The following is a 23,607-nucleotide window of genomic DNA, read 5'->3' as shown; positions in this document are numbered from 1 at the left end:
ATGAGTCCTCGTGACTCAACGAGACTAACCTGTAAAAGTAAAGGTTGAATGAAAAAAAAAAATTACATGGAATCATAAACCTAATCATCACTTATAGAATAAACTGATTGAAGCTGACTAACAAACGTTCAACTCGTGTTGTGAAATCAAAAGTCTTCCAAAAAAGGTTACGTTTGAATCAGTGGACGTGATGAAGCAGGTGAGTCACATCAAATTATATTAAGATTATCTGTGCTCCTTTCACAATAAATTTCACGCCTCTGCTATTTTAAAGTACTAATTTTAATACATAAATGTACCTAAAACACATCAGTGCTCCTCTAATAGAACAAATAATCAAAATAACATCAAACTGCAGCACCTGTTTATTTTCAAACCCTGAGATCTGCAGCAGACACAAATCTGGGCGGTCAATCATTACACTCGTCCTCCTGGTCACGTCTTTTCTGCCTCGGTGTGCTGACGGTTACAACGTGACATTAAAGCCAGATGTGTGTTGCGCAATTTCATCCCGCACTGGTCCTGGTGTCCTCACCCGGGACAAAACTCCAAGGTCCAACTATAGTTAGTGATCTGTCCCGTCCAGAGACAGTCTGTTTGGATCAGGTGAGCAGGTAAGATGCCACTAATTCTCCTCTCTGCTGATCAATTTACAACCTAAACATGGGTACGGTCTTGTTCTGGTGACTTCTATAACCTGAGCGGATGTTTGGAATATTTGCGGTTAGTTTTATGCATAATGTGTGTGTGCATCGTTTAAACAAATAGTTAAAATCTTTTTTAAAGTCGCCAAATTATAGGGAGGAATTATGTAAATTAGATACATTATTAGGTCGTTATATTGCTCGGTTTTTCCAATAAGTCATATTTTGAATGTTTGTTGTGTTTAAAAGACTATTTAAACTGTGTTCAAATCTAATGTTTATGGTGTAATTTAGTCACAAATTATTATTTTTTAATTATTAGTTTTATGTTTGTGGCAGACTTTATCCCTACGTACCTCTTGAGCGACCGCACATAGCTTCGGTCTAATTTTCTTTGTTTTATTAATGATTATTTAAAGAAAAATATTGACCAAAAAGCTCAAAGTTCAGTGGACTTCTTCCTTTTTGCCAACTTTAAGAAGAGAAAACATTAATTAAACAGTGAGTCCTTTCCTTCCTGCCTCGCTGCATTGATTAGATCAAACGTGGTTAATAATTCTGCTGAAAGGTGCATTTTAGGGTCAAAACGAAGAGTTTGTCTAATTGATCACCTCCTTACGCCGTTTCCCTTCTTTGTGTCACAGATTAAACCCTGAACGTCGCCGGTAACGATGGGAGAATGGGGCTTTTTGTCATCACTGCTGGAAAAAGTCCAGTCTCACTCCACGGTGATCGGGAAGATCTGGATGAGCGTCCTCTTCCTGTTCCGGATCATGGTTTTGGGAGCCGGTGCTGAGAGCGTCTGGGGCGACGAGCAGTCCGGGTTCATCTGTAACACCCAGCAGCCCGGTTGTGAGAACGTCTGCTACGACTGGACCTTCCCCATCTCCCACATTCGCTTCTGGGTGCTGCAGATCATCTTCGTGTCCACGCCGACGCTGATCTACCTGGGCCACGCCATGCACATCATCCACAAGGAGAACAAGCTGAGGGAGCTGTTGTCGAGCCCTGGTGGGCCGAGGAAGCTCAAAGAGCCCAAATACAGCGACGAAAAGGGACACGTGAAGATCAAGGGGAACCTGCTGGGGAGCTACCTGACCCAGCTGGTCTTCAAGATCTTTATTGAGGCTGGGTTCATTGTGGGACAGTACTACCTGTATGGTTTCATCATGGTTCCTATGTTCCCCTGCTCCAAGAAGCCCTGTCCCTTCACCGTGGAGTGCTACATGTCCCGGCCCACAGAGAAAACCATCTTCATCATCTTCATGCTGGTGGTGGCCTGCATCTCTCTGCTCCTCAACGTTATCGAGATGTTCTACCTGCTCTGCAGCAGGGTGCGGTGCGGCTCCAGGCGTCGCGCTCACAGAATCACCTCGTCAGAAAACCCAGCCGGCCTGTCTGGTCCCAGGTGGCCAACGACAGAAGAGGCACTGAGGCAGAACAAGATGAACATCGAGCTCGAGAGCAACCACAGCGTCGGAGGCAGCCTGGATGGAGCCAAGGAGGAGAAACGGCTGCTGAGCGGCCATTAAAACCTCCGATATCCTCAAAATTGTTTCAGATTTTGCTCCATCTTCCCTCACTTGAGTACAGAGACTTCCACCATGCATCACAAGACAACAGAAAAGTTTTGTCATCCTGTAATCATGTCTGCAGAGAAAATTATCCACAAATAAACAATATCAAGGAGCAGAATAGTGTTTTTTTACATAAATCTTCTAATAAACGTGTGCAATACAGATATATTTATATTATAGGCGCTCACCTGTGACCCAGTGAGTGAAAGTTTGTGTGAGCCTCAAGTTGTTGGCCAAAGTGTTCCTTAAGTTATTTGAATGTTCCTTATCTGGAACTTTGTTGGAAATAAAAAGTGCTTACTGAACATTTGCGACAATGATTGTGGCATTGAGACATTTTGTATGCTTTGTTTTTAATAAATGATTCAAACAGAAAAACGTGGTTTCAGTTCATTCAAAATGAAACAGTAAAGAAAATTATTAACAATGATTCTTTTTATTGACATTTAGTTTGCAGTTTTATTAAACAAGTAATGCATTATTCATTTATTAGTACAATTGTTGTGATTGAAGGAATTTCACACAGGAGTTGCTGAAACTTGCAACTGCCAGTAAATTGCTTGATATTTATATCGTAATCAATTTCATATTATTTTCTGCTTTTAAAACTTAAAACAAGATATATTAATAGCTGTAAGTGAAAATGCATATATTAAACCTTTAAGGTTTTTAGGTAAAATAAATATACAGCCGTCCCATACTTCGCGGTTCATTTATCGCGGTTTTTCAAAATAAGATTTTCACACGATTGGCTGATTGATGGATGAGCCGCACGATCGGCATGGAATTTTTATTTAAAATTAATCATTTTAAATTTGGCACCTGCTGCACATTTGTGCAGCCCACAGCTGCAGGAGGAACTTCCTCCTGCAGCTGATCAGCTGATCTGCGTACAGAGCAGAGAAGTGGGCGTGGCCAGGAGCGTTTGAGAGCAGCAGAGGCACAGGGAGCTGAAATCATGACATTCTGTGCTCTTTAAGAGTTTAGAAACATTGTTTAGAATATTGCAAGAGTGTGGGAAGGGTTTAAAACGCCTTTATATTTATATATATATATATATAAACACTAAAATAAACTACTACTTGTACTACTATTCCTACTTGGCGGTTTTTCACTTATCGCGGGGCTTCAGGGTATGATCCCCCGCGATGAACGAGGGACTAAATCAAATTATGATTCAAAGCAATTTTGAATTCATTAATGAGATGAAAAACATAAATAAAAACCAAATTATGCCTAAAATGTCAAATTCTATTAGAAATATTAGTATGAAGAAGCCATATATTAAAAGTTTTGTCTTGAATGGATGTGACGTCATAATTCACTCAACCTTTATTTATACAATTTAATCCCATTGATCCTCGGGGACTCATTTACAAGAGAGACCTGAATAAAGCTGAACAAACCAAATAATGTCTGTACAATTTGTTTTTTTACCCTTTGGACCCCAATTTCCTACTTTTTAATTTCACAAAAAATACTTGCAGAAGAAATGCAAAATCATATTTAAAAGGGGGCGGCACGGTGGCACAGTTAGAGCTGCCGCCTCTCAGCGAGCAGGTCACCAGCTCAAATCCCAACCAGTCTGGGACGCCCCTCCCACAGTGATGGCTGGACGTGGACACCAGTGACCCCCGTGACCTGTAAAAAAAGACGCGAGTAAAGATATTAAAAAAGGAGGACTGTGGTTCTAAGAGCTGCCAATCATTAACCGGCACAATCTTTTCAGAGCTCGGCCCAAATCAACGTGACACTGTTGAGCAACAGCATCTGATCTAAAGTTCAAGGTACCGTGGACAGGTTGTGTTGGGGCGCAGCACTCAATCATTCAGCTCCACAAACGCTGACAGCTCTTTTTGTCTCTGAGAGGATCTTCTGAATTCTAAGGTAAGGTTTGACAAGAGTTTATAAGAAATATTCATAACTCCTGCTCCATGAATTAGATCAAATGCACCTTATATATTTGTATTTATTACATCTCATATATATATATATATATATATATATATGAGTAAATTCAAAGTACATACAAACAAACTGATTGGATTGATTGATTGATCCATCAGCCTAAACATGTGTATCATTTTGACACATTTTCTTTGGATAAAATAGTAGGACAGTTTGGATCAAACACTAAAATGGTTTACTTCAGTTTGAAGGCTTGAACAAGGAGCTGCGTTCTCTTTCCTCTACAATCAGTTATAAAGTTTTTATGTATCAATAACTTTTCCACATAAAACGTGGGATTGTACCTGACAAAGTATAACCTTCTGCTGATGATATTTTAGAATTAATTATAATCAGTAATAATAAATTATATCACCAATAAATCAGTTTTTTTTTAATGTTTCGCATTTCTATAATAAAACGTAGCCTGTAAAGATATTTTAAAAGTAAAGTAAACGCATGACCAACTTTGCAAACTTCATGATAAGTCTCATATTTTTATTTAATATTACTTATTTTTGTGAAAATATCACAAAGGATTAATAATACAGATAGAAACATAAATATACTTTATAGTTAATAAAGAAAACCTAAATGATTATAGTTCATTAAAGTGTAAACATGTCTTTGTTTGCAGACACCATGGGTGAGTGGGGTTTTCTGTCATCGCTGCTGAATAAGGTCCAGACCCACTCCACTGTCGTGGGAAAAGTCTGGCTCAGTGTGCTTTTTATCTTCAGGATCATGGTCCTCGGAGCTGGAGCTGAGAAGGTCTGCTGCTGCTTTTACACTTGTCTTCTGTCACAACACAAACTTGTTCACAGGCTTTAATAATCCTCTCAGGTTAAATGTCGCCCTCTGGTGGCCACTTTGAGGTACAACACTTGACCGGTCTCAGGTTAAATTGAATATTTCAAGTTCAAGTCAAGTTTATTATCATTCGCATCACATGTGGTACATGAGGTGGAACGAAATTATGTACTCAGGGTCTCAGTTACACCCCAAAATAGCAAAAATATAAAGTATTAAAAAAAAACAGTATAGAAGGATGTAAGAAGATATCCGCTAAACGAATGCCAAAGGGTATCAGCTAAAAGATCTAAATACACGCTGAACACTAATAATGTAAAATAATACAGCATAACAGCAACAGCTCAAACATTTATTTGTACAACTTGAAAATATTTTAGCTTTAAAATATTGGGAAAAAAATAGAACTCCATCATTTATACCAGTGGTTCCCAACCCTGGTCCCTGAGGAACACCCTCCTGCATGTTTCAGTTGTTTCCTGCTCCAACATGCCTGATTCAGTGATTTACTTACTTCCTCAAGTTCTTCAGAAGCCTGTCAATCACTCATTCATTCAAACCAGATGCGTCAAAGCAGAGAAACAAGTAAAACATGCAGGACGGTGTTCCGCCAGGACCGTGGTTGGGAACCACTCGTTTATACCATTGGATTTCTAGAATATATCTTCTTCTTCTTTCGGCTTTACCTTCTTCATGGGTCTCCACAGCGAGTCATCCTCCTTCATCTCACTCTGTCCTCTGCATCCTCTGTCCTCACTCCAGTTACCTCCATGTCCTCTCTGCATCCATGTATCTCATCTTTGGCTTTTTCCTTAGTCCTCCTTCAGGACCACCCCTACTCCATTTCTCTTTCTATCTACACCATTTTGAAACAGTTTTAATCTTGCTCCAGTGCTGTGAGCCTTGCTGCCCTTCCACTTGGTCTCTTGGACACATAAAACATCTACCTTCCTTCTCTGCATCATGCCAGCCAGCTCTCTACCTTTGCCTGTCGTTGTCCCCACATTTAGAGTTGCAACACTCAGTCCTATATTCTTGACTCTTCTCTCTCTGTTTCCTGACATGTTTCCTTCCTCGTGGTCTTCGACTAACAGTAGCACAATTTCTACCGACAGTCAACAGCACCGGTGGTGGTCGTTGTTAATCCGGGCCTCAACCGATCTGGTAGGATGTCGCGTAGATGAACTCTCATTATAGTTTTGGCAAAAGTGTTTTACATTGGATGCCCTTCCTGACTCAGCCCTCACCATTTACTCTGGCTTGGGACCAGCACAAGATATACACTGGTTTGTGCTCCCCAGTAGCTGGTTTAGAATGAATGGTAATAATAATAAAAAAAAAGAATATTACTCAAAATAACAAAAATAACAAGAAGAATAACTAGAACAAAATCAGATTGATATTGACAATAATATTAAGAATAAAAAAACAAGAATAGGAATGAGAATGTAAATGATAAGGAGAATGAAATTATAAACTGTACGTAGAGTAAGAATTAAAAATAAGAATAAAAGAGATTATGAATAATAATTCTGTCAACTGATTTTTGCAGGTTTGGAGTGATGAACAGTCCAAAATGATTTGCAACACCAAACAGCCTGGTTGTAAGAACGTCTGCTACGACTACGCATTCCCAATCTCACACATTCGGTTCTGGGTCCTCCAGATTATCTTTGTCTCGACACCAACTCTCCTCTATCTCGGTCACGTCATCCACGTCATTCACAAAGAGAAAAAACTGAGAGAATACATCCAAACCCACTCTGGTAGTGAATTTGTCAAAGTTCCCAAGTACTCTGACGAAAAAGGCAAAGTCAGGATTAAAGGCAATCTGCTGGGAAACTACATGACCTCCATCTTTTTCAGAATCGTTCTGGAGGTAGCGTTCATAGTGGGGCAGTATTATCTGTATGGGTTTGTCATGGAACCACTAATCGTCTGCTCCCGGGCCCCGTGTCCCTTCACCGTGGAGTGCTACATGTCTCGGCCCACTGAGAAAACCATCTTCATCATCTTCATGCTGGTCATGTCCTGCATCTCTCTTGTGCTCAACGTGGCAGAGATCTTCTATCTGGCATGTTGTCAATCATCCAGACGGAAATCGAAAACTGTGCCGACGACAGCCATCGCCATTCATCCCCGTTTCACCAGCGACAGCCTGATGAAAAACGAGAAGCTTAGCCTCCATGACTCCAGCACGGCCTAAAACTTCAGGTCTGTTCTGCAGAATCTGAAAAACCCAAACAATTTAAGAAGGAACTAACAGGGTTAGATGTGTTAATGGTGCACACTCGTGCCATTATACTGAGTTATTTATTTATAAGATGTGAAGTTTCTAAAATGAGATTTTTTTTTTTAATATCTGAAGTCGTAAAATGTTCAAAAAGATTCATTGTGCATTACAGTAACAAACAAGAACATGCGGTGACACAATTTCCCTGGAAAAATGGTTAAGAACTAAACTTTTTGTTTTGTTTCTTGCTCTTTATTTTGTACATAATGTTATGTGGGCCAGTTGAAAATACTGTTTTCCCAAATAAGCGTGTTGCACGACTTTGCATGAGTTTTCTGTGACCCAGCTCGATCCAGGCTGAATGTCAGAGGAACCTGAACAAACACTGGCCTTAGATTTCTGATTTTTACACAGCATAGTGGCTTAAAGCCAAATTAAAGTGTAACAAGCACTTTTACTTCTTTGCCATTGGATAATATACATTTGCAACATTTTGTTGTGTACAAAAGTACTTATGCTTAAGGCTTCATGAGGATTGTATTTGTACTTGATTGTAAACTTTACAAATTCATTAAACAAATACTGTATTTTTCAGACTATAAGGCGCACTGTCGATTTTTGAGAAAATTAAAGGATTTTAAGTGCAACTTATAGTCAGAAAAATACAGTACCCGGAGTTTAACATTAGCATTAGTCACGTTTCATTTTCACCTTAAACATGTATGCATAGAAAAGATTTAAAGGATTTTGACAGTATTTTGTGATGGAAATATATTATTTATTGATATGATTCCTGACACATTCAATATTATTTTACTATAATAATAATAACCTTTATATTGCTTTTATCATGTTAGGTCATTGTGAACTTTTAGAAAGATATAGCAATGTTTTCATTTTCAATATTACAATCATTTTGGATGTGACTATCTGTAAGACGACATTGAAGCGTCATGGTTCCCCATCTTTTTATTTGTTCGAGACTTTTGAATGTTTTGGTAGACACCACGGTTCGTTCACCAGGAATCCATGAGAAATTCTTATCTCCAGCGGCTCCTCTGTGTCTTTGCAGCTGTGGTTCTGATAACACTAGAGCTAGAACATGAGGGAGGAAATACAAATCAAACAAACTGTGTTTTAGCCAGCAGAACATGCCAGAAACTGTATTTGTACTGTATTCACTGTCTGTGGCTGTTCTCCAGAGCTTTGTAATAAATTTGATTGAATCTACACCTGATTGTTTGTCTTTTTTTTTCTACGACACTTTCAAATATATAGATCATTTTATCTGTATGATTTTAATTATATGTGGGGTTTCAGAGAAAATCACGTTTCTAATTTACAGAAAAATTTGGACCAAAGAGACAAGGACAGAGAAATGAGGTCAAAACAGAAAAAAATATTTATTCCATGTTTTTTTTAATTATTATTATATTTTTGTAACAATTTCATATCACACAGATTTTAAAAAAGCATGCAAGTTATCAAAAAGTGCACACTGATGAGGAAAAATGTACAATACATTTTTGTACAGACAAAATCTGCAAAAATAAACAAATAAAATATTTCTGTCCAGATGACCTGACTGAAAAATGTTGGATTGTATACCTGGATTATTGAGCATGGACTTTGTTGTTGTTTCCCCATAGAGAACAAAAGGATCACAGTCAAACAAGAAAACCCAGCACTTTTGAGCTCTATAGCTTTGGCGTACTTCAAAGTAGAAAAAGTCAATAAGTCATTCCGTTTTATGGCGTTTTAAGCGTCTCCGAAAAAATAAACATTTACGTGTTATCATCAGAAACGATTCAAGAATTCAGGATAAAACTTTAAGTTTTTAAACAGCCACTGTTTGTTTGAGGCTTACTTTTCAGTCAGTTGCTGTCAGTCTTACTTGAGGGTGAAGTGAGAGGAACAGGTGTGCGGTTACCATGGTGACCATAATGATCACTAGTCAAGGGTTTGGTGTTTTTTTTTTTTTTTTTTATCTTGTCTTAACATTTTATACAGTTTAATGTATGAATTTTCCTTAACTTGTGTTATTAAAAACCTTTTGGGGGATTTGGAGGCAGTATTAGTACTTAGAAAAATGTATTTAAAAAAGCGACAGGATTTCTGTCTCGAGCACAAGATGGCGCCATTTAGGCCGAAAACGTCCACTTCCGTGATTGCGCAGATCATACTTCCTTCTACGTCCACTTCCGTGATTGCGCAGATCATACTTCCTTCTTCGACACAAACAGCCGCAACAGCTGGAAGCTATTAAAGATGGCCGCCGCGACTGTTGTGGGGCTCGATGCCCACAGGATGGAGGATAAGAAGTTTGAGTATTTTTCCTCCATCAACTCCATGGCCAAGAAGATAATGCAGGAGCGGGAAAAAATCAAAACCGAATACGGCTCGTCGTGGGAGCAAATGACGCCGCAGGAGCAGGACACCGCCATCGACAGCTGTATGATGGACCCGCACATCCGAGCCCGATACGCAATGCATAAAGTTGACCGAGACGAAGTGGTCTGTTACCCCAAACTCCTCATTCAGACGGGCCAGAAGATAGTTCACTTTGGTGAAGAGGTATTTAAACTTTAAGTTAAACGGGTGTTATTATGCTATTGTTTGCTAACAGCGGGTGTTTGCTAGCCACGTAGCCGAACACAAACGTCACGACGGCTCCTTTTGTGCGCAAACTATCAACAGTCATACATTTTGTGTAACGAAGCTAAATATTTTAAGGTATTATACAGTGTCGGTTTCATTTCCCCCCATTCCTCATTATAATTTTGAACTGTTTAAGTATTCATCAAATGATTCCTGAGACAAACGGCAACAAATAAAAGAAGACAGAAAACTGGCAGGTACAAAGACTGTGTTCAAAATAAGTTTACAAAGCATCCAAAGAAAACCCATAGATTTTATTTTTTTGTAGCTTTTTAGAGGCTACAAACACGAAGACGCGAAGAAGAGCCATGAAATCGGACATTTGTCTTGAAATGGTGCAGTTTGAACATGTTTACTCCAGTAGTTTTCCACGTGTGTGATTGTTTTCAGGTCCCTGAGGCTCAAAGGGATTAACAGATAAGAACACATCAAAATGATCAGACTTGATCCCACTCTGATCCACTGATCCCAGCACCTCGTCCATGGATGTCGCCATTGTAGTAGATCTGTTCTATTTCATATAGGCTTCGCCCTTTAAGGCTGTCGCTGATGGTTTATCCCGTTATGCGCAGCATAAGCACTGAAAAAAAATTAGTCCACGCCCACCTGCTGTGTGGGCCCCACCCGGTCCGTATAAATTACGTTAAGAGCGGGAAATCGGCTCCCATTTTTTCTTCAGCGAGCTAATATAGCACTGTCAGAAGAACAAAGAAGATAAATTGTGTAAATGACCAACCTTGTGAAGGATGCTTGGCCCGGCAGTCGACCTCCGGTCGTCCGGTGAGTTCTCCTCCCCGAGGAGAAGATGACAGCAGTCTTATTCCAAGGTAAGCGTCCGGGAACATTTCCCAGTGACAGGTCATTACACGCTGGACAACGCCATCTTGTGTTTTTCCTCTTATCGCCGACCCTCGGGGCGAACCGGATGGTTCCTCCGGGGCAAGGTGTGCTCAGCTGCAGCCCCCGCTGCTCATTCCCTCCCGGGGAGCGTAGTGTAGGTGGAGGGGGGCTGAGTGAATGCTCACCCCATCCCACCTCGTTTCGCATCGGCGATCACACCGCTCCCGGCCGACAGCGCCCTCAGGGGTTGCCCGGCGGAACCCGGGAGGAGGCTGACATGAAGGGACCCCTTTTTTCTACGTCCCTCGCCTTTTCCCGCCAGTTCGGATGATCGGCGGAAAGGTTATTTTTCACTGACGTGCTTTTCCAGGCAGCCGCAGTTAGCAACAACGTGCGCTGCTAGCATATAGCATGTCCAAGGGACTGAAGGCCGCAGACCTGCCTTGGAGACAAAGAACTCCTTCTGTAAGGCAACTGACGCTATTCCTCGGTTCCCTCCCCTGGAGCCAAGCCTCGCGGAAGCTTCCGGAGCGAAGCTGTCCAGGTCGGAGCAGCGTCCCGTCCCTCCGGAGGAACCAGACGGCGACCAAAGCTCTCCAATCGAGCCCACCGACGTGTTTTCAGGCAACCGCAGTTAGCAACAACATGCGCTGCTAGCATTTAGCATGTCGAAAAGGCTGAGACCTCAGACCTGCCGGAGGAGACAAAGAGCTCCCTGTGTAGATCGGCAGACGCCATCCTCAACATGTGCGCCGCTCCCTCGGTTTGCCTGTCGAGGATTGTAGCATGGATGACGGTAATCCAACGTTCCATCTGGCTCCGTCACTCTCCATTGCTGCCGGAAAAGCTGCACAAAGACCGGATGGAGGGCCCCATCTCATCGGACGCGCTGTTCGGAAGCAGCTTGACGTCCATGCTGACGAATTCGAAGCAGTCGGAGGAGACGTCGGAAGCTGTACGCCATCTCATCTAGCCGCGCGGCTCATTCCGTCCTCCAGCCCGCTGGAGAGATCGTCAAAAGCAGAGGCAGAAACATCGACGCTCCACGGCAGCAGCAGCTTCGTCTCGCCCAGCTCCACCACCAGCCCCGCCCGCCAGAGACCACCCCTCCTCAGTCCGGCAGCCTGCACTTCAGCGTTTTCCCCAGAGATCGCCTGCAGACGGCGCTCGGAGCAAACAAACCGCAGAGCTCACGGGGGAGAAGTTTTAAGAAATGACGGTCTGCGGAGGATGTGTGTATAAATGACACAGGAATTGAATAAATGATTTTTCAAAGATCAAAATGCCTGTTTTTAGCCAGTCTGTAAGCTCGGATGAGCTCACAGCCGCTACACACACACCCTCCACTCATAAAGAGCCGGTGTCCTTAAATAAAGGTTTTTTAAATCCACCGCCGCTCCTTCACATGCCCAGACGCTCACGTGACACCACGGTAAGCGAAATAACTTGTTGTCAATCAGACCCGCACGATCACCTCCCAACGGTGTTAACGCGCTCCCGAGCGAGACAAGCAGCCTCCATCCAACGGCACTGTGTCGATGATGCACGCACAGCTGCCCGGCGCTCACCGGCCCACATCGGGATAAATGTGGGACCGCAGGCCGGGTCCGGTGGAGGTCCCTGCTCTCAGCGAAAACAACACACGCCTCTCCTGTATGAACGCGAGTGGCCGTCATCCACCGCGTCCCAGCGATCAGCAGCTCACGGCGGCATAAGCGTGAGACAGCTGAATGAATCCAATGACGGGCCCCGCCCTCAGCGAGAGCGGCGCGCGTCCCTCCAGAGGAAACGTGCGCTCCCGCGAGGCTCACAACCTTCACTTCATCAGCTGACACACGCCTCGCCTCAGCACACACCGCCCCGCCCGGACATGAAGGTTGGTCCGCGATCCAGTCACAGCGCGCGGGCGCGCGCAGAACAGCCCTTTCGAGAAAGCCTCGCCTTGGGTCACGCGGAAAACATTTCCGCGACGCATGACGGCGGTCGAGGCGGAGGTTTGGATGACATCCGTTCAAAACACGGCACATCATTTAAACGCACGTCCACTCCACGAACGTCACGCAGAGTGGTTAAAAACATGCTCACCGGACAGATGGATGGACAGAGTGTTATGCAAGGGTTACACGCTGCAGTTTGCAACCCGACCCCCTCCGTTCGGAGGAGTTATAGAGACGGTCCTGTCATCACCAGACCAAGTCTCAGCCTTAAATGCAGAAGTCCAAGAGCTTCTGATAAAAGGTGTAATCTCAAGAGTTCCCAACGAGGAGGAAAACACAGGGTTTTACTCACGCTACTTCCTGGTCCCCAAAAGGACCGAAGGGATGAGACCGATTCTGGATCTGTCAGCTTTCAACAAAGCGATCATGAACAGATTTTTTCACATGTTGATGAACAGACAGCTGTTGGACAACATCCAGGAAAACGACTGGTTTGTCTCCATCGTTTTAAAAGATGCCTATTTTCACACACCAATCATCCCAAAACACAGAAAATTTCTGCGTTTCGCCTTTCAAGGGATGAAGTACCAGTACAACAGGTTGCCTTTTTTGGGTACTCCCTCGCGCCTCGTACGTTCTCAAAGTGTGTGGAGACAGCCCTGCATCCACTGCACAAGCAGGGATGAGAGTTTTGTTTTTACCTGGACGACCTGCTGCCCCTGTCTCACTCCAGACAGGAAGCATTGATACAGGCTCAGGTGTTAGCATCACACCTGCTAAATCTGGGTTTCGCCATAACTGGAAGAAGAGCTCGATTTTCCCGGCCCAGATAATTGTTATCTGGGAGTGGAATTAAACTCAATTACCATGACGGCTCGTTTATCACAAACAAGAATCGACACTCTAAAAACCAATTACGCCACGTAAGACCTGGCAAAGTGGTAACAGCTGTCTCCGTCATGAAGCTGTTGGGAATGACGTCATCAGCTCACACAGTGGTCCCGCTGGGTTTGTTACACATGAGACGCCTCCAGAGGTGGTTTACGCGTCTGCGTGTGGATCCAGTAAAACAAAAGAGACGGATGATCACTGTCCCTCCCTCCATGGGAGCAGACCTCCGACACTGGGGAAACACCCTGGCTCTGTCAGAGGGAGTCCCCGTCAGCAGACCCACGTCACGTGTCAGTCTTCACGGACGCGTCTCTGTCAGGTTGGGGGGGGGAACATGCCTATCTCAAGCAGTAGGGGCGCTGTGGCCCCACCGCACATCAGCCCACATCAATGTTTTGGAGTGTCGCACAGTGCTGAATGTGATTCAACATTTTGCTCCCGTGCTACAGAATCAACACGTGTTGATTCACACAGACAACATGGTGACTGCTGCGTACATAAACCGCCAGGGGGGTGTGCGTTCAGCCCAGATGTTACACATTGCGCGGAAGCTACTGAGTTGGGTTCATCAAACCTGCTTTTATTAGAGCAGTTTACATATCCGATGTTCTGAACAGAGGGGCTGATGTGACGTCCAAGGGCGGCCCACGTTATGTGGACCGGATCCTCCATCCGGATCTGATGTTTTTCAGACACAGCAGAAGTTGGCAAAGCAGCTGTGGACCTGTTTGCGACGCGAGAAGAACGCGCAATGTCAACTACGGTTTTTTCCCTGAGCCCGCGAGACGATCCATCGCTGGGGGGGACGCATTTGCTCACAGTCGGTGGCCCAAAACGCTTTTTACGCGTTTCTTTTCCCTCACCTCCTCTGTTTTTTTTACGGTCCATGAACCGAGTTCAGGAGGAGGGATTGACAGCTCTCCTGGTGGCTCCCGGCGTGTGAACGCACTATGGTTCCCAGGCCTGCAACGTCGGTTGTGGGGTCGCCGTGGAACTGTCGTGGAGGAAGGATGCTCTCCTTCAGGCAGGAGGAGCGACCAAGAGTTACCCAGAAATAGGTCAACACCTGTGGGTCTGACCGCTGAGCGGTCCCACTTAGAGGATGGGTCTCCCTCAGGAGATAGTGTGCACAATTCAAGATTCACGTGCTGCATCTACCACAGTTCTGTACACATCAAGGGTACGGCTTGTCAGCGCTGGTGTACAGAGAAGGTTTAGAGACCACTTCATGCTTTTTAGGCAGCGTGTTGTTTTTCTACAACACCTGATGGATAGGGAGTTGGTTTTCAGTACGCTTTAACGTACGTTGCAGCCATCTCTTCCTGCCACAAAGGGTTTGGAGACAGAACAGCTTTTAACCACCCGCTGATGAAGCGGTTTCTAAAAGGTGTTCAGAGATGTAGGCCTGTTTCATGCCCACTTGTTCCACAGTGGGATTTAACGCTGGTCCTGCGAGCCCTGATCAAAGCTTCAATTGAGCCTCTGGATCAGTTTTCATTTAAATTCTTGTCTCTTTAAACAGTCCTGCTGCTGGTTTTAACACCCGCTAAGAGGGTAAGTAATTATCTGCCCTCTCTGTTGTTTCGTCATGCCTTAGAATTAGGCTGACGGGCAGCTCAGCTGTTTTAAGACCAACCCAGCTTTTATGCCTAAAACATCACGAGCTCTTTTAAATCAAGAGTGATGTCGTTGGAGGGGTCTTTTCCCCCCCACAGATCAGAAGGGGAAGCATCTGTTCATCTTCTCTGCCCGATGCAGGCGTTGACGTGTTACGTAACGCGCACAGCTGCAATGCGTTCAAATTCAACAATTGTTTGTGCATTATAGAGATGCTTCTGCAGGTCGCCGTTATCCATCCAGCGCTTGTCACACTGGCTGTGTGAGGCCTTTTTCTGAAGCCTACAGAGCATCAGATTTAGGGCCTCCTGTCAACCTCTAAGCACACTCGACCAGGGGTATCGCATCTTCGACTGCTCTGCATAATGGTATGTCAATGCAGGACATTTGCACTGCGGCTGCATGGTCAACACCCTGCTCATTTATTCGCTTTTACCTACGTGATGTAACGGCTCGTTCCATGACACATTCTGTCCTTAGTGCCCTAACAGAATGAATATTGTTGTTCTCATGGAACTCTGTTTAAGCTCACTTCTGTCTGCATGCATTACAGTGTGAGATGTTGTTTTCAGTCACAGTCGTGTCTGTGATTTTGGTTCTATTGTCACTAATCAGTTCATGATTATTGTTAACAATCAGTTCATTTGATTATTGATCAATTCATGGACATTAATCTGTTTATACTGTTCAGCCATGAACCAGTTGGTTCATGCCCCCCCCCCCCCCCCTCTTTTCAACTTCTTCTTCATGTTGAAAGCTTTTCCGGGGTATTCATGTTTGTCAGAACGCATAGTTACACAACATGCGTCTGTGCATGGCACATAATTACGCGATGCGTAGTTTATGCACACGGGGAGCTGAGTGACAAGACGTTTTTTGGGCAAGCTTCCGCTTCTTACTGTGTTCGAATGGACCCAGTGAGGCGAGGACCACATCCGCTTCGCCCTTAAACCATCAGCGACAGCCTTAAAGGGCGAAGCCTATATGAAATAGAACGTTGGTTACGTACTGTAACCCCAGATTCTATGAATATAGGCGTAGCCCTTTAAGCGTCGGGCCTCACTGGCTCCTAAATGGCTGAAGAAAAAAGCTATTTTGGGAGCCGATTTCCCGCTCTTAACGTAATTTATACGGACCGGGTGGGGCCCACACAGCAGGTGGGCGTGGACTAATTTTTTTTCAGTGCTTATGCTGCGCATAACGGGATAAACCATCAGCGACAGCCTTAAAGGGCTACGCCTATATTCATAGAATCTGGGGTTACAGTACGTAACCAACGTTTTCAGTCATTTCTGCTGTGTCGAGGTTCTTTATTGTCATTCACACCACATGTGGTACATGAGGTGGAACGAAATTTTGTACTCAAGGGTTACGCCCAAAAATAGCAAAATATAATAAAACAAGATATATGCTAAACAATAATACTTTAAAGTAATACGGTGTATTAAACAGTAGCCTGAACATGAGTGTGTTGTGAGCAGATGGGTATGAATATAGCAGCTTATGGGTAAAAAAATGAGCAGCATGGATAATCTGCCACGTATCACCAATTAGTGGCATTACAGTGATTTTTCTGGTTAGGGATTTATGAGTCTTAACAGCTTCAGGGTAGAAGCTGTTCCTCAGTCTAGTGGTTCTACACGTAATGCTCCTCAACCTTCTGCCTGAGGGGAGCGGGACAAAAAGTGTGTGTGCTGGGTGAGTGGGGTCCTTCATGATGCAGGTGGCCCTCTTCCTGCATCTGGAGGTGTAGACGTCTGTGACGGTAGCTTGCAGCCGTTCACAAAATTTACATCCAAGTTTTTATTTTTATTTTAGAGCTGTAATAATCATTGATTAGAGGGGAAGAAGTGCCAATTTTGTTTCTTACTTTTTGGTGATTTTTTATTTTTTTTTGCAGTGAGTATTTTTAACCATGAACTTACTGATCCAATCCTGTGTTTTCTATTTTAGGACATTACGTGGCAGGATGAACATTCTGCCCCCTTCTCCTGGGAAACAAAGGTATAACCTGATTCAGTGCTGCGGTACACATTGATACGTGGTAAAGATAAATCTGAATGCCGTTCTAAAATGATTTCTTATCTTTCAGAGTCAGATGGAGTTCAGCTTGGCCCCAGGCTCCACAGATCAAGTGATCACCGTTTCCCAGGTTGACACCAAGACTGCAAAGGTTTCTCATTCCAGTCAGCCTGGCAAGACTACGCCAGGAACCAAGGTATGGATTCATTTTTCTAAACTGTAAACTGATGTGGTTTTCTGGTGTGTATATATATGTATATATATATATATTATTGTGTTTAAACATAGCATTTAAGTAGTCCTAAGATGATGTGGTGATGAAGTATTCTTACATACAAGGTTTTTCAGACAGAATTATCTTGAGTCAAGAATTATTTAAATTTATAGATGATTGCCTGCGTCTTCTATTCCACATCTGCAATTCTTGATCAGGACTGTTATAATATGAATATTAAGGTATCTGTGAGTGAGGGACGAAGGCCTGAGGAGGAGTCATCGTTCTGGAAGATCAGTGCCGAGAGGTCAAGACTGGAAGGTGAGAAAGCGGACTTCCAGTCCTTGACCCCCAGTCAGATCAAATCCCTGGAGAAAGGAGAGAAACCCCTCCCTTCCTACCTCAGACCGGTACGAACTAAAAACTTTTTGGTGTATTTTCTTTTTTAACTTCTTCCAGAAATTGTTTTGTCTGATATTTTCTTCTCGCAAGTTATTTTTGGCACAATTTCCAGTAACGAGTGTTCGTTTATGATTCAGCTCTGTCACATTAAAATGTATCTTCAGGAGAGCTCCTTGAACTCCAAGGAGCCTGAGGCAACAGAGTCTCATCCTCCAGTTGCTGCCAAAAGCATCAAGCCGAGAGCGCCCAAGCCTCCTGCCCCCCAGCCCCCCGCCCCCACCGCCGTCAGTGCAACGCCCGCATCCATCTCCATCGCCCCAGCCCCTGTCCCACCTGTCAGCGTCTCTGTTGGAGGCTGGGAGAGATCTCAGAGCACCCTGCCGTCAGTCAGCAACACTGTGGACGAAATGTTCTCCTCTAGCTTGATGTCGAAGCCTTCTAACCCCGCTGCTGCTGTGGAGAAGGAGGACGAGGGGTCGCCCAACGTGGACAGCGCCACCTTTTCCCAGGTGAGTCCTGAAACGGCTCGTGCTTTAGATTCACTTCTCATTAGTCCGACTTACTGGACATCAAATGCGAACAAGCATGCCGATTGGTCAAACGTGCGCTTTTTCTTACAGTTTAACACGAGCAGCAACATCCTGAAGACTGGATTTGACTTCTTAGACAACTGGTAACCCTCGTCTGAGACCAGTTACCGCCTCCTCATCATCACTTTCATGAAGGACCACACTGCCATGGCCACCAACATCCCCTTCTAGATTTAAGAGACGCCGTTCTTCAAAATGATCACGTTATGCTCGTCATCATCCTCAGTGGTTTGTTGAGACATGATCTCGCCTCCTTTATGCTGGCGCTTTGTTTTATTTTTTTCTTCCATCATCCTTTCTGATGTTTAAACTTATTGCCAAACACTCAGTTTTACTCCTACGGTGCACGTGAAGATAAGCTGAATGGCATAGGAATAAAATTATTGGACATCAAGTGAGGTTTCCATTTGTGGACATATTTGAAAACTTCTGCAAATATTAGTCACAAAAAATGTTGATTTGTTGCTGAAAATGTGGCTGCAGTGTCACGGAGCTCCTACTTTAGCAAACAGTTCTTCACTACGAATCTAAAACTGTCAAATTCAGTTTGCTCTTCTGTGCTTTTATTTATTACTATACATATTTTTAATGCATAAACCTCCAGGTTTTATAGATTGTAGTCGTCAGTGGTGTAGTCCTGTCCTGCAGATATTAAACCGTTAGTTACTGGGAAGTATTTAAGACTTGATGGGAAAATCATGTCATTTTGTCAGAATATATTTTTAATTTAAATATTCCAATCTAAAATTAAACTTGTTCATTTAGGGATTAGGACAAAGATGGTAAAGCTGAAGTCCTGGTAATGGGTTGTGTGCCCAGATGTTGAAGATCTTGTACAGATGTAGCTCCACACCGACACTTCTCACTACATCACAACTTTCACCTTAAACCAAAGCGGCGCAGATCTTTATGCTTTGATAAATATCCGTATACACATCGAAACGTTTGCCTGTTGGGAAACAAGAGTGGCAGGGATCATGTTCGTGTCCCAGCCCAAAACAGAACCTATCTAGAGAACTATTTTACCGAGTTTTATATTTTAATCCTCTGATTGTATCTTCTGTTGTGTGAATAATGCACTCATTCATTTATTAGTTTGAAAATAAATGAAATGCAGATGTTTGTTTTTCTGTCAAATTAATTTTTAACCACTTTACTGTTTTATGTAAAGGAGTTATTTTGTTCTAGATTGTGTGTTTAGAATATAAAAAAACCAAGTAGGGATGAATGACGAACAACGCGAAGTGTCACGGTTCAGAACCATCAAACCGCCGAGGTCTCGTTTCTGAAAAGACTTTACAGAGTTCAAAGCAATTCAGCGTTTCGTATTTGAAGTTATAATGACTAAGATATATTCTGTATTTTCAGTGTTCAACATATAACTGAAGGCTACATCTGCTTGGACGTGGAGTGCAACCTTTATGCTAAGCTAACAAGCTGTAAGCGACAACTGTTTATCAAAATAAATCAATAAATCAAATGCACAACACTAAAAAAGTAATTTCTTTATCATAGTTCCTGAACAGTTTGTACTGATGTAAGTTTAACACAGCAGATCTGGAATGGAGCACTGACTGCAGATTTTTCTCTCAAGCTTTTGCCGCACAGTCAAAAAATTCAACAATGGATGCAGAAATAAATGTTCAGCTGTGAATAACTTCAGGGCTGAGCCTGGGAGAGGATTTAAGTTTATTAAAGTAGGATAACGACCACAATTCTGCTTAAATGTATTTTTAAATAAAAATAAATGCCGAGTGTAAAATATAAAATATATCACCTCAGACCATATGAATAAAATAAACGTCTCAATTCCACTTCAGAAGAGACATAATTCATTTTTAAAAAAAACTATTAATCCCAGAGGGAAATTAAGTGTCGTAGCTCATCCTGGTTTCATTCAGTTGTTATAGATGCTGAGAGCTGTGGGCAGGAAGAATCTGGCCACAGATACTGATCTGTCCACCTGGATCCAGCTTGCCATCAGATCCAGCGGGCCTCGGTCCTCCTGGGCAGCAGGACCGCCCTAATGCCCGGCAGAATTCCTCCCTGAGCGATGGTCACTCCTCCCAGCAGTCTGCTGAGCTCCTCACCGCCACAGACAGCTGAAGGTGCCGGGGGACGATACCGGTCCTCCCGTTGTCACGAGCTAATCAGGTGATCTCGGCAGTCAGGTACCCGAGCACCGCTGCCAGGTTGACGGGAATTCGTCCATGGCACCTCCTTTTCAACTAATTTGGGATGTGGGGTTGTAGTTGAGGTATTTAAGCTTTTGAGATGTTGATCAGCTGCTCCTGGTTGTTAAAAAAACACCTTGTTGCCATGGTTACGCATCATAACAAATGCCCTAACGTAAAAGGTTTCGGTAAAAATCCTTCCAGCTGCGCAGCATCTGATACCAGAGTAAATAATCATCCGAAAAAAGTGATTTTACATCCAGAAAAAGAGGAATTAAAAGTTTTTAAAAGCAATAACTCGGAATGAATGTAACAGAGCTGCTCCAACATGCAGCCACCCCGAGCGGCGCAATTCTGGAACATCATATATAGGACAATAGAATAATCATATATTTTGGCTGGCAGCCAAAATGAGCTAAATAGCCACATATCAAGTTCAAAGCAGTGTTTTGTATTTTTTAAATTAGTCGATAAACTCGTAATGAGGAACGTGGCAAGTCCACCGAACATGATCACAGACTGAAACACAACTAAATATTAATTCGGTGTATTTTCTGGAGTCAAAAGACTCAACTTGATGACTCGAGTACAAAACTGGATCAATACCATTTTACTACATTAGAACGCTTCACACGGACCAGGTACAATTAACCATTTAGGAACGGAGTCAGACCATGAGCAGCTAACATCTGGACACATCATCAATCACAGCTTAATGGTTTTTACGTTTGTGTTGCAGCATCCCTGGTTGGACTGAGGCTCCTCTGTCCAGTCCAGTCGCCTCCCTCCAAGACCACCCAACGCTGAGAAAACCTGAAAGGCCGTTTTGTTTTCTGAAAATATTTTGAGTTTAAAAAAAAAATCAGAGAATAGTCGGCTGAATGAAAATCATGGCCTGGTATAAAACTTAAGAATCAGAACAGAAGCAGACTTGTGTTAACAGTGTTTCCATAAGTCTAACATTATTAAAGCAGTCATTCATTCAAGCTTTGTTTCTACAGGTTGGTCTCACTGAGTCACGAGGACTCATTTACAAAATAAACCTAAAACCACACATGAGGTACACACAACAATAAACAAAAATAGATTGCAAATAAAGTAAAAATAAAAAAGTAGTGGTATAAAACAATCAAATCGTGGTGTATTATGAAGTAAATAAGATTTTATGTCGACGTCTCAAAGCGGAAATTTGATATTTTCTAACAGAAGTTGGAGCTTTGACGAGATCCTCATAAAGTCTGTGAACAAAGACATCTAAAGGTTTTGGCAGAACAAAAAGTAAAAATGGTAAAAAGCCAACGTATCGGTAAATATAATCCATACATTGACAAAATCAGATCTCTGCACCCATCACACCTGAGATGCAGCCAGGTGGAGCAGTGGGCAGCTACGTGAGCACCCGGGGAGGACACCAAGACGTGTGGGCATGTCGGGGAGTCGAACCGCGACGTTCTGGTCCCATCGGCTGCCCTACCGCCATCTTGGCCAACGTCCCTCTTTAACAGACAATTTGACAAGTTTCATAGTTTTTACCCCAGGGAATAATTAAAAGTATCCCCTGCTTGGATGGTTTACCCTTTTATAAAATTACCTTTTTGACAGAAAATAAAAAAAAAAACATAAATGACTTTAGTCTTTGCTAACTGGACCATGCTGCTGTAGAGTTATTGATTTTCCACGTTTGGCGCCTTGTTTCTGTATTTTTGTTGCATGCTTTGAATAAATCCCAGTTTATGTTAGTGCTCGCATTAATCGTGTAAATTATAACCGAACAGAACATGAGACTCGTGCTGCTGTTGTTCAGTGTATTGTTTTGCACCATTAGTGTTTAGCGTACCGTCGGGCGTTCGTTTAATATATATCGTAGTTTATATCTTAGATCCTTATTTACCGTTTCTTTTTACACTTTATATTTTTGCTATTGTTGGATGTTAACTGGGACCCCGTGTACATAATGTCGTTCCACGTACCACGTGCTGCGAACGACAATAAAGAATCAAATCCTTGAATCTGAGTGGTTGTCTCGTTTGTCTCCATGTGTCCCTGTGATGGACTTGAGACCCGTCCAGGGTGTCCCCCGCCCCTCGCACAGTGACTGCTGGACATGGGCGACCCCCGTGACCCAAAATGGAAGAAGCAAGTAAAAGATGATCCTTGAATCTTTGACTAGAGTTTGCCAAAAGGCATGTGGAAAACTCTGGTGTTCTCGGTTGAGTTTTCTTCAACAGCGTCTTTCTCTTTGCCACTCGCCCGTAAAACTTAGACCGGTGAAGAACTCGGGCAACAGCTGACGTATGCACGGTCTCTCCGAACTCTTCCAGAGTGGTCCCCCTCACTGTTCTCCTTCCTGCACTGTCTCTCAGTTTGAGGACGACCAGCTCTTGGTAGATTTGCACATGTCCCATTTCTTGATGAGGGACCCAGCAGAACTCCTGGGGGGTGTTTAGAGCCTTGGAAATTGTACTTAACCCCTGACTTGGACTTTTCAAGAACCTTTGCTTTAAGTTAATTTAGGACAGACACGTAAAAGGGGGTGAAGCATTCATGCAATCAGTTATTTTACGTTGCATGTTTTTTTAAAATTGGTATTACAGTAGTGTTGTTTTTCTTTGGGCTGCTCCCTTCTGCAGGGTGCGCCACAGCGAGCAACCTCGCATGAAAGATTTGGTGAGTGCTTCACGCCGGATGCCCCTCGACACAACCTGAGCTGGAACCTACAACCTCGGGATTAACAACTTTTTTTGACCATGACTGATTTATTATAGAAATAAAATCATAAGCACAAAGTGGTGTATGTTTAACTAATGCTGCATACTGTTAATCAAATTACCCCATGGAGATTAAAAAAACACTAAAACTATGATTAAACCAAACTGGATCAAACATTTTTAATGGACGCATTTTACTTTCCAGCCGTGAGGCCTGGAAATGTTTCTGGAATTGATCTTGCTACTGAAACATCTGTAGACGTCCTGCAGACTTAAACCGTGTCTGACCCTCCCAGTCTCCACATCCCCGAGCCCTCCTGCCTCAACGGGTTTCTTGAAAATT

The 23,607-nt window shown here is 43.2% G+C and overlaps 3 protein-coding genes across 3 annotated transcripts; all 3 read left to right on the top strand.

Annotated features, from left to right (window-relative positions):
• Positions 1-590: 590 nt before the first annotated feature.
• Positions 591-2,546, top strand: LOC119418626 (gap junction Cx32.2 protein). Its single transcript, XM_037685950.1, has 2 exons — positions 591-614; positions 1,289-2,546. The coding sequence occupies exon 2, from the start codon at positions 1,316-1,318 to the stop codon at positions 2,174-2,176; it is 861 nt and encodes a 286-aa protein (XP_037541878.1). The 5' UTR covers positions 591-614; positions 1,289-1,315; the 3' UTR covers positions 2,177-2,546.
• A 1,433-nt stretch (positions 2,547-3,979) lies between these two features.
• On the top strand, positions 3,980-7,549 carry LOC119418624 (gap junction Cx32.2 protein). The gene is made up of 3 exons (XM_037685948.1): positions 3,980-4,108; positions 4,806-4,939; positions 6,531-7,549. Exons 2-3 carry the CDS (start codon positions 4,811-4,813, stop codon positions 7,182-7,184), a joined length of 783 nt encoding a protein of 260 aa, XP_037541876.1. The 5' UTR covers positions 3,980-4,108; positions 4,806-4,810; the 3' UTR covers positions 7,185-7,549.
• Positions 7,550-9,441: 1,892 nt separating this feature from the next.
• On the top strand, positions 9,442-19,686 carry c12h1orf198 (chromosome 12 C1orf198 homolog). Its single transcript, XM_037685947.1, has 6 exons — positions 9,442-9,785; positions 17,108-17,158; positions 17,247-17,372; positions 17,633-17,800; positions 17,957-18,301; positions 18,413-19,686. Exons 1-6 carry the CDS (start codon positions 9,480-9,482, stop codon positions 18,467-18,469), a joined length of 1,053 nt encoding a protein of 350 aa, XP_037541875.1. The 5' UTR covers positions 9,442-9,479; the 3' UTR covers positions 18,470-19,686.
• Positions 19,687-23,607: the final 3,921 nt, after the last annotated feature.

Source organism: Nematolebias whitei, chromosome 12, assembly GCF_014905685.2.
Source record: "Nematolebias whitei isolate Nwh7 chromosome 12, NemWhi1, whole genome shotgun sequence".
Classification (NCBI taxonomy): Eukaryota; Metazoa; Chordata; class Actinopteri; order Cyprinodontiformes; family Rivulidae; genus Nematolebias; species Nematolebias whitei.
This window is presented reverse-complemented; position numbering and strand designations above follow the sequence as displayed.

Bases quoted from the DNA above. Each gene is read 5' to 3' on its own strand.
- LOC119418626 (XM_037685950.1), top strand. From the start codon at position 1,316: ATGGGAGAATGGGGCTTTTTGTCATCACTGCTGGAAAAAGTCCAGTCT.
- c12h1orf198 (XM_037685947.1), top strand. From the start codon at position 9,480: ATGGCCGCCGCGACTGTTGTGGGGCTCGATGCCCACAGGATGGAGGAT. The intron at 17,801-17,956 runs GTACGAACTAAA...ATGTATCTTCAG, and splicing joins TCCCTTCCTACCTCAGACCG to GAGAGCTCCTTGAACTCCAA. The intron at 18,302-18,412 runs GTGAGTCCTGAA...TTTTTCTTACAG, and splicing joins ACAGCGCCACCTTTTCCCAG to TTTAACACGAGCAGCAACAT.
- LOC119418624 (XM_037685948.1), top strand. From the start codon at position 4,811: ATGGGTGAGTGGGGTTTTCTGTCATCGCTGCTGAATAAGGTCCAGACC. The intron at 4,940-6,530 runs GTCTGCTGCTGC...TGATTTTTGCAG, and splicing joins TCGGAGCTGGAGCTGAGAAG to GTTTGGAGTGATGAACAGTC.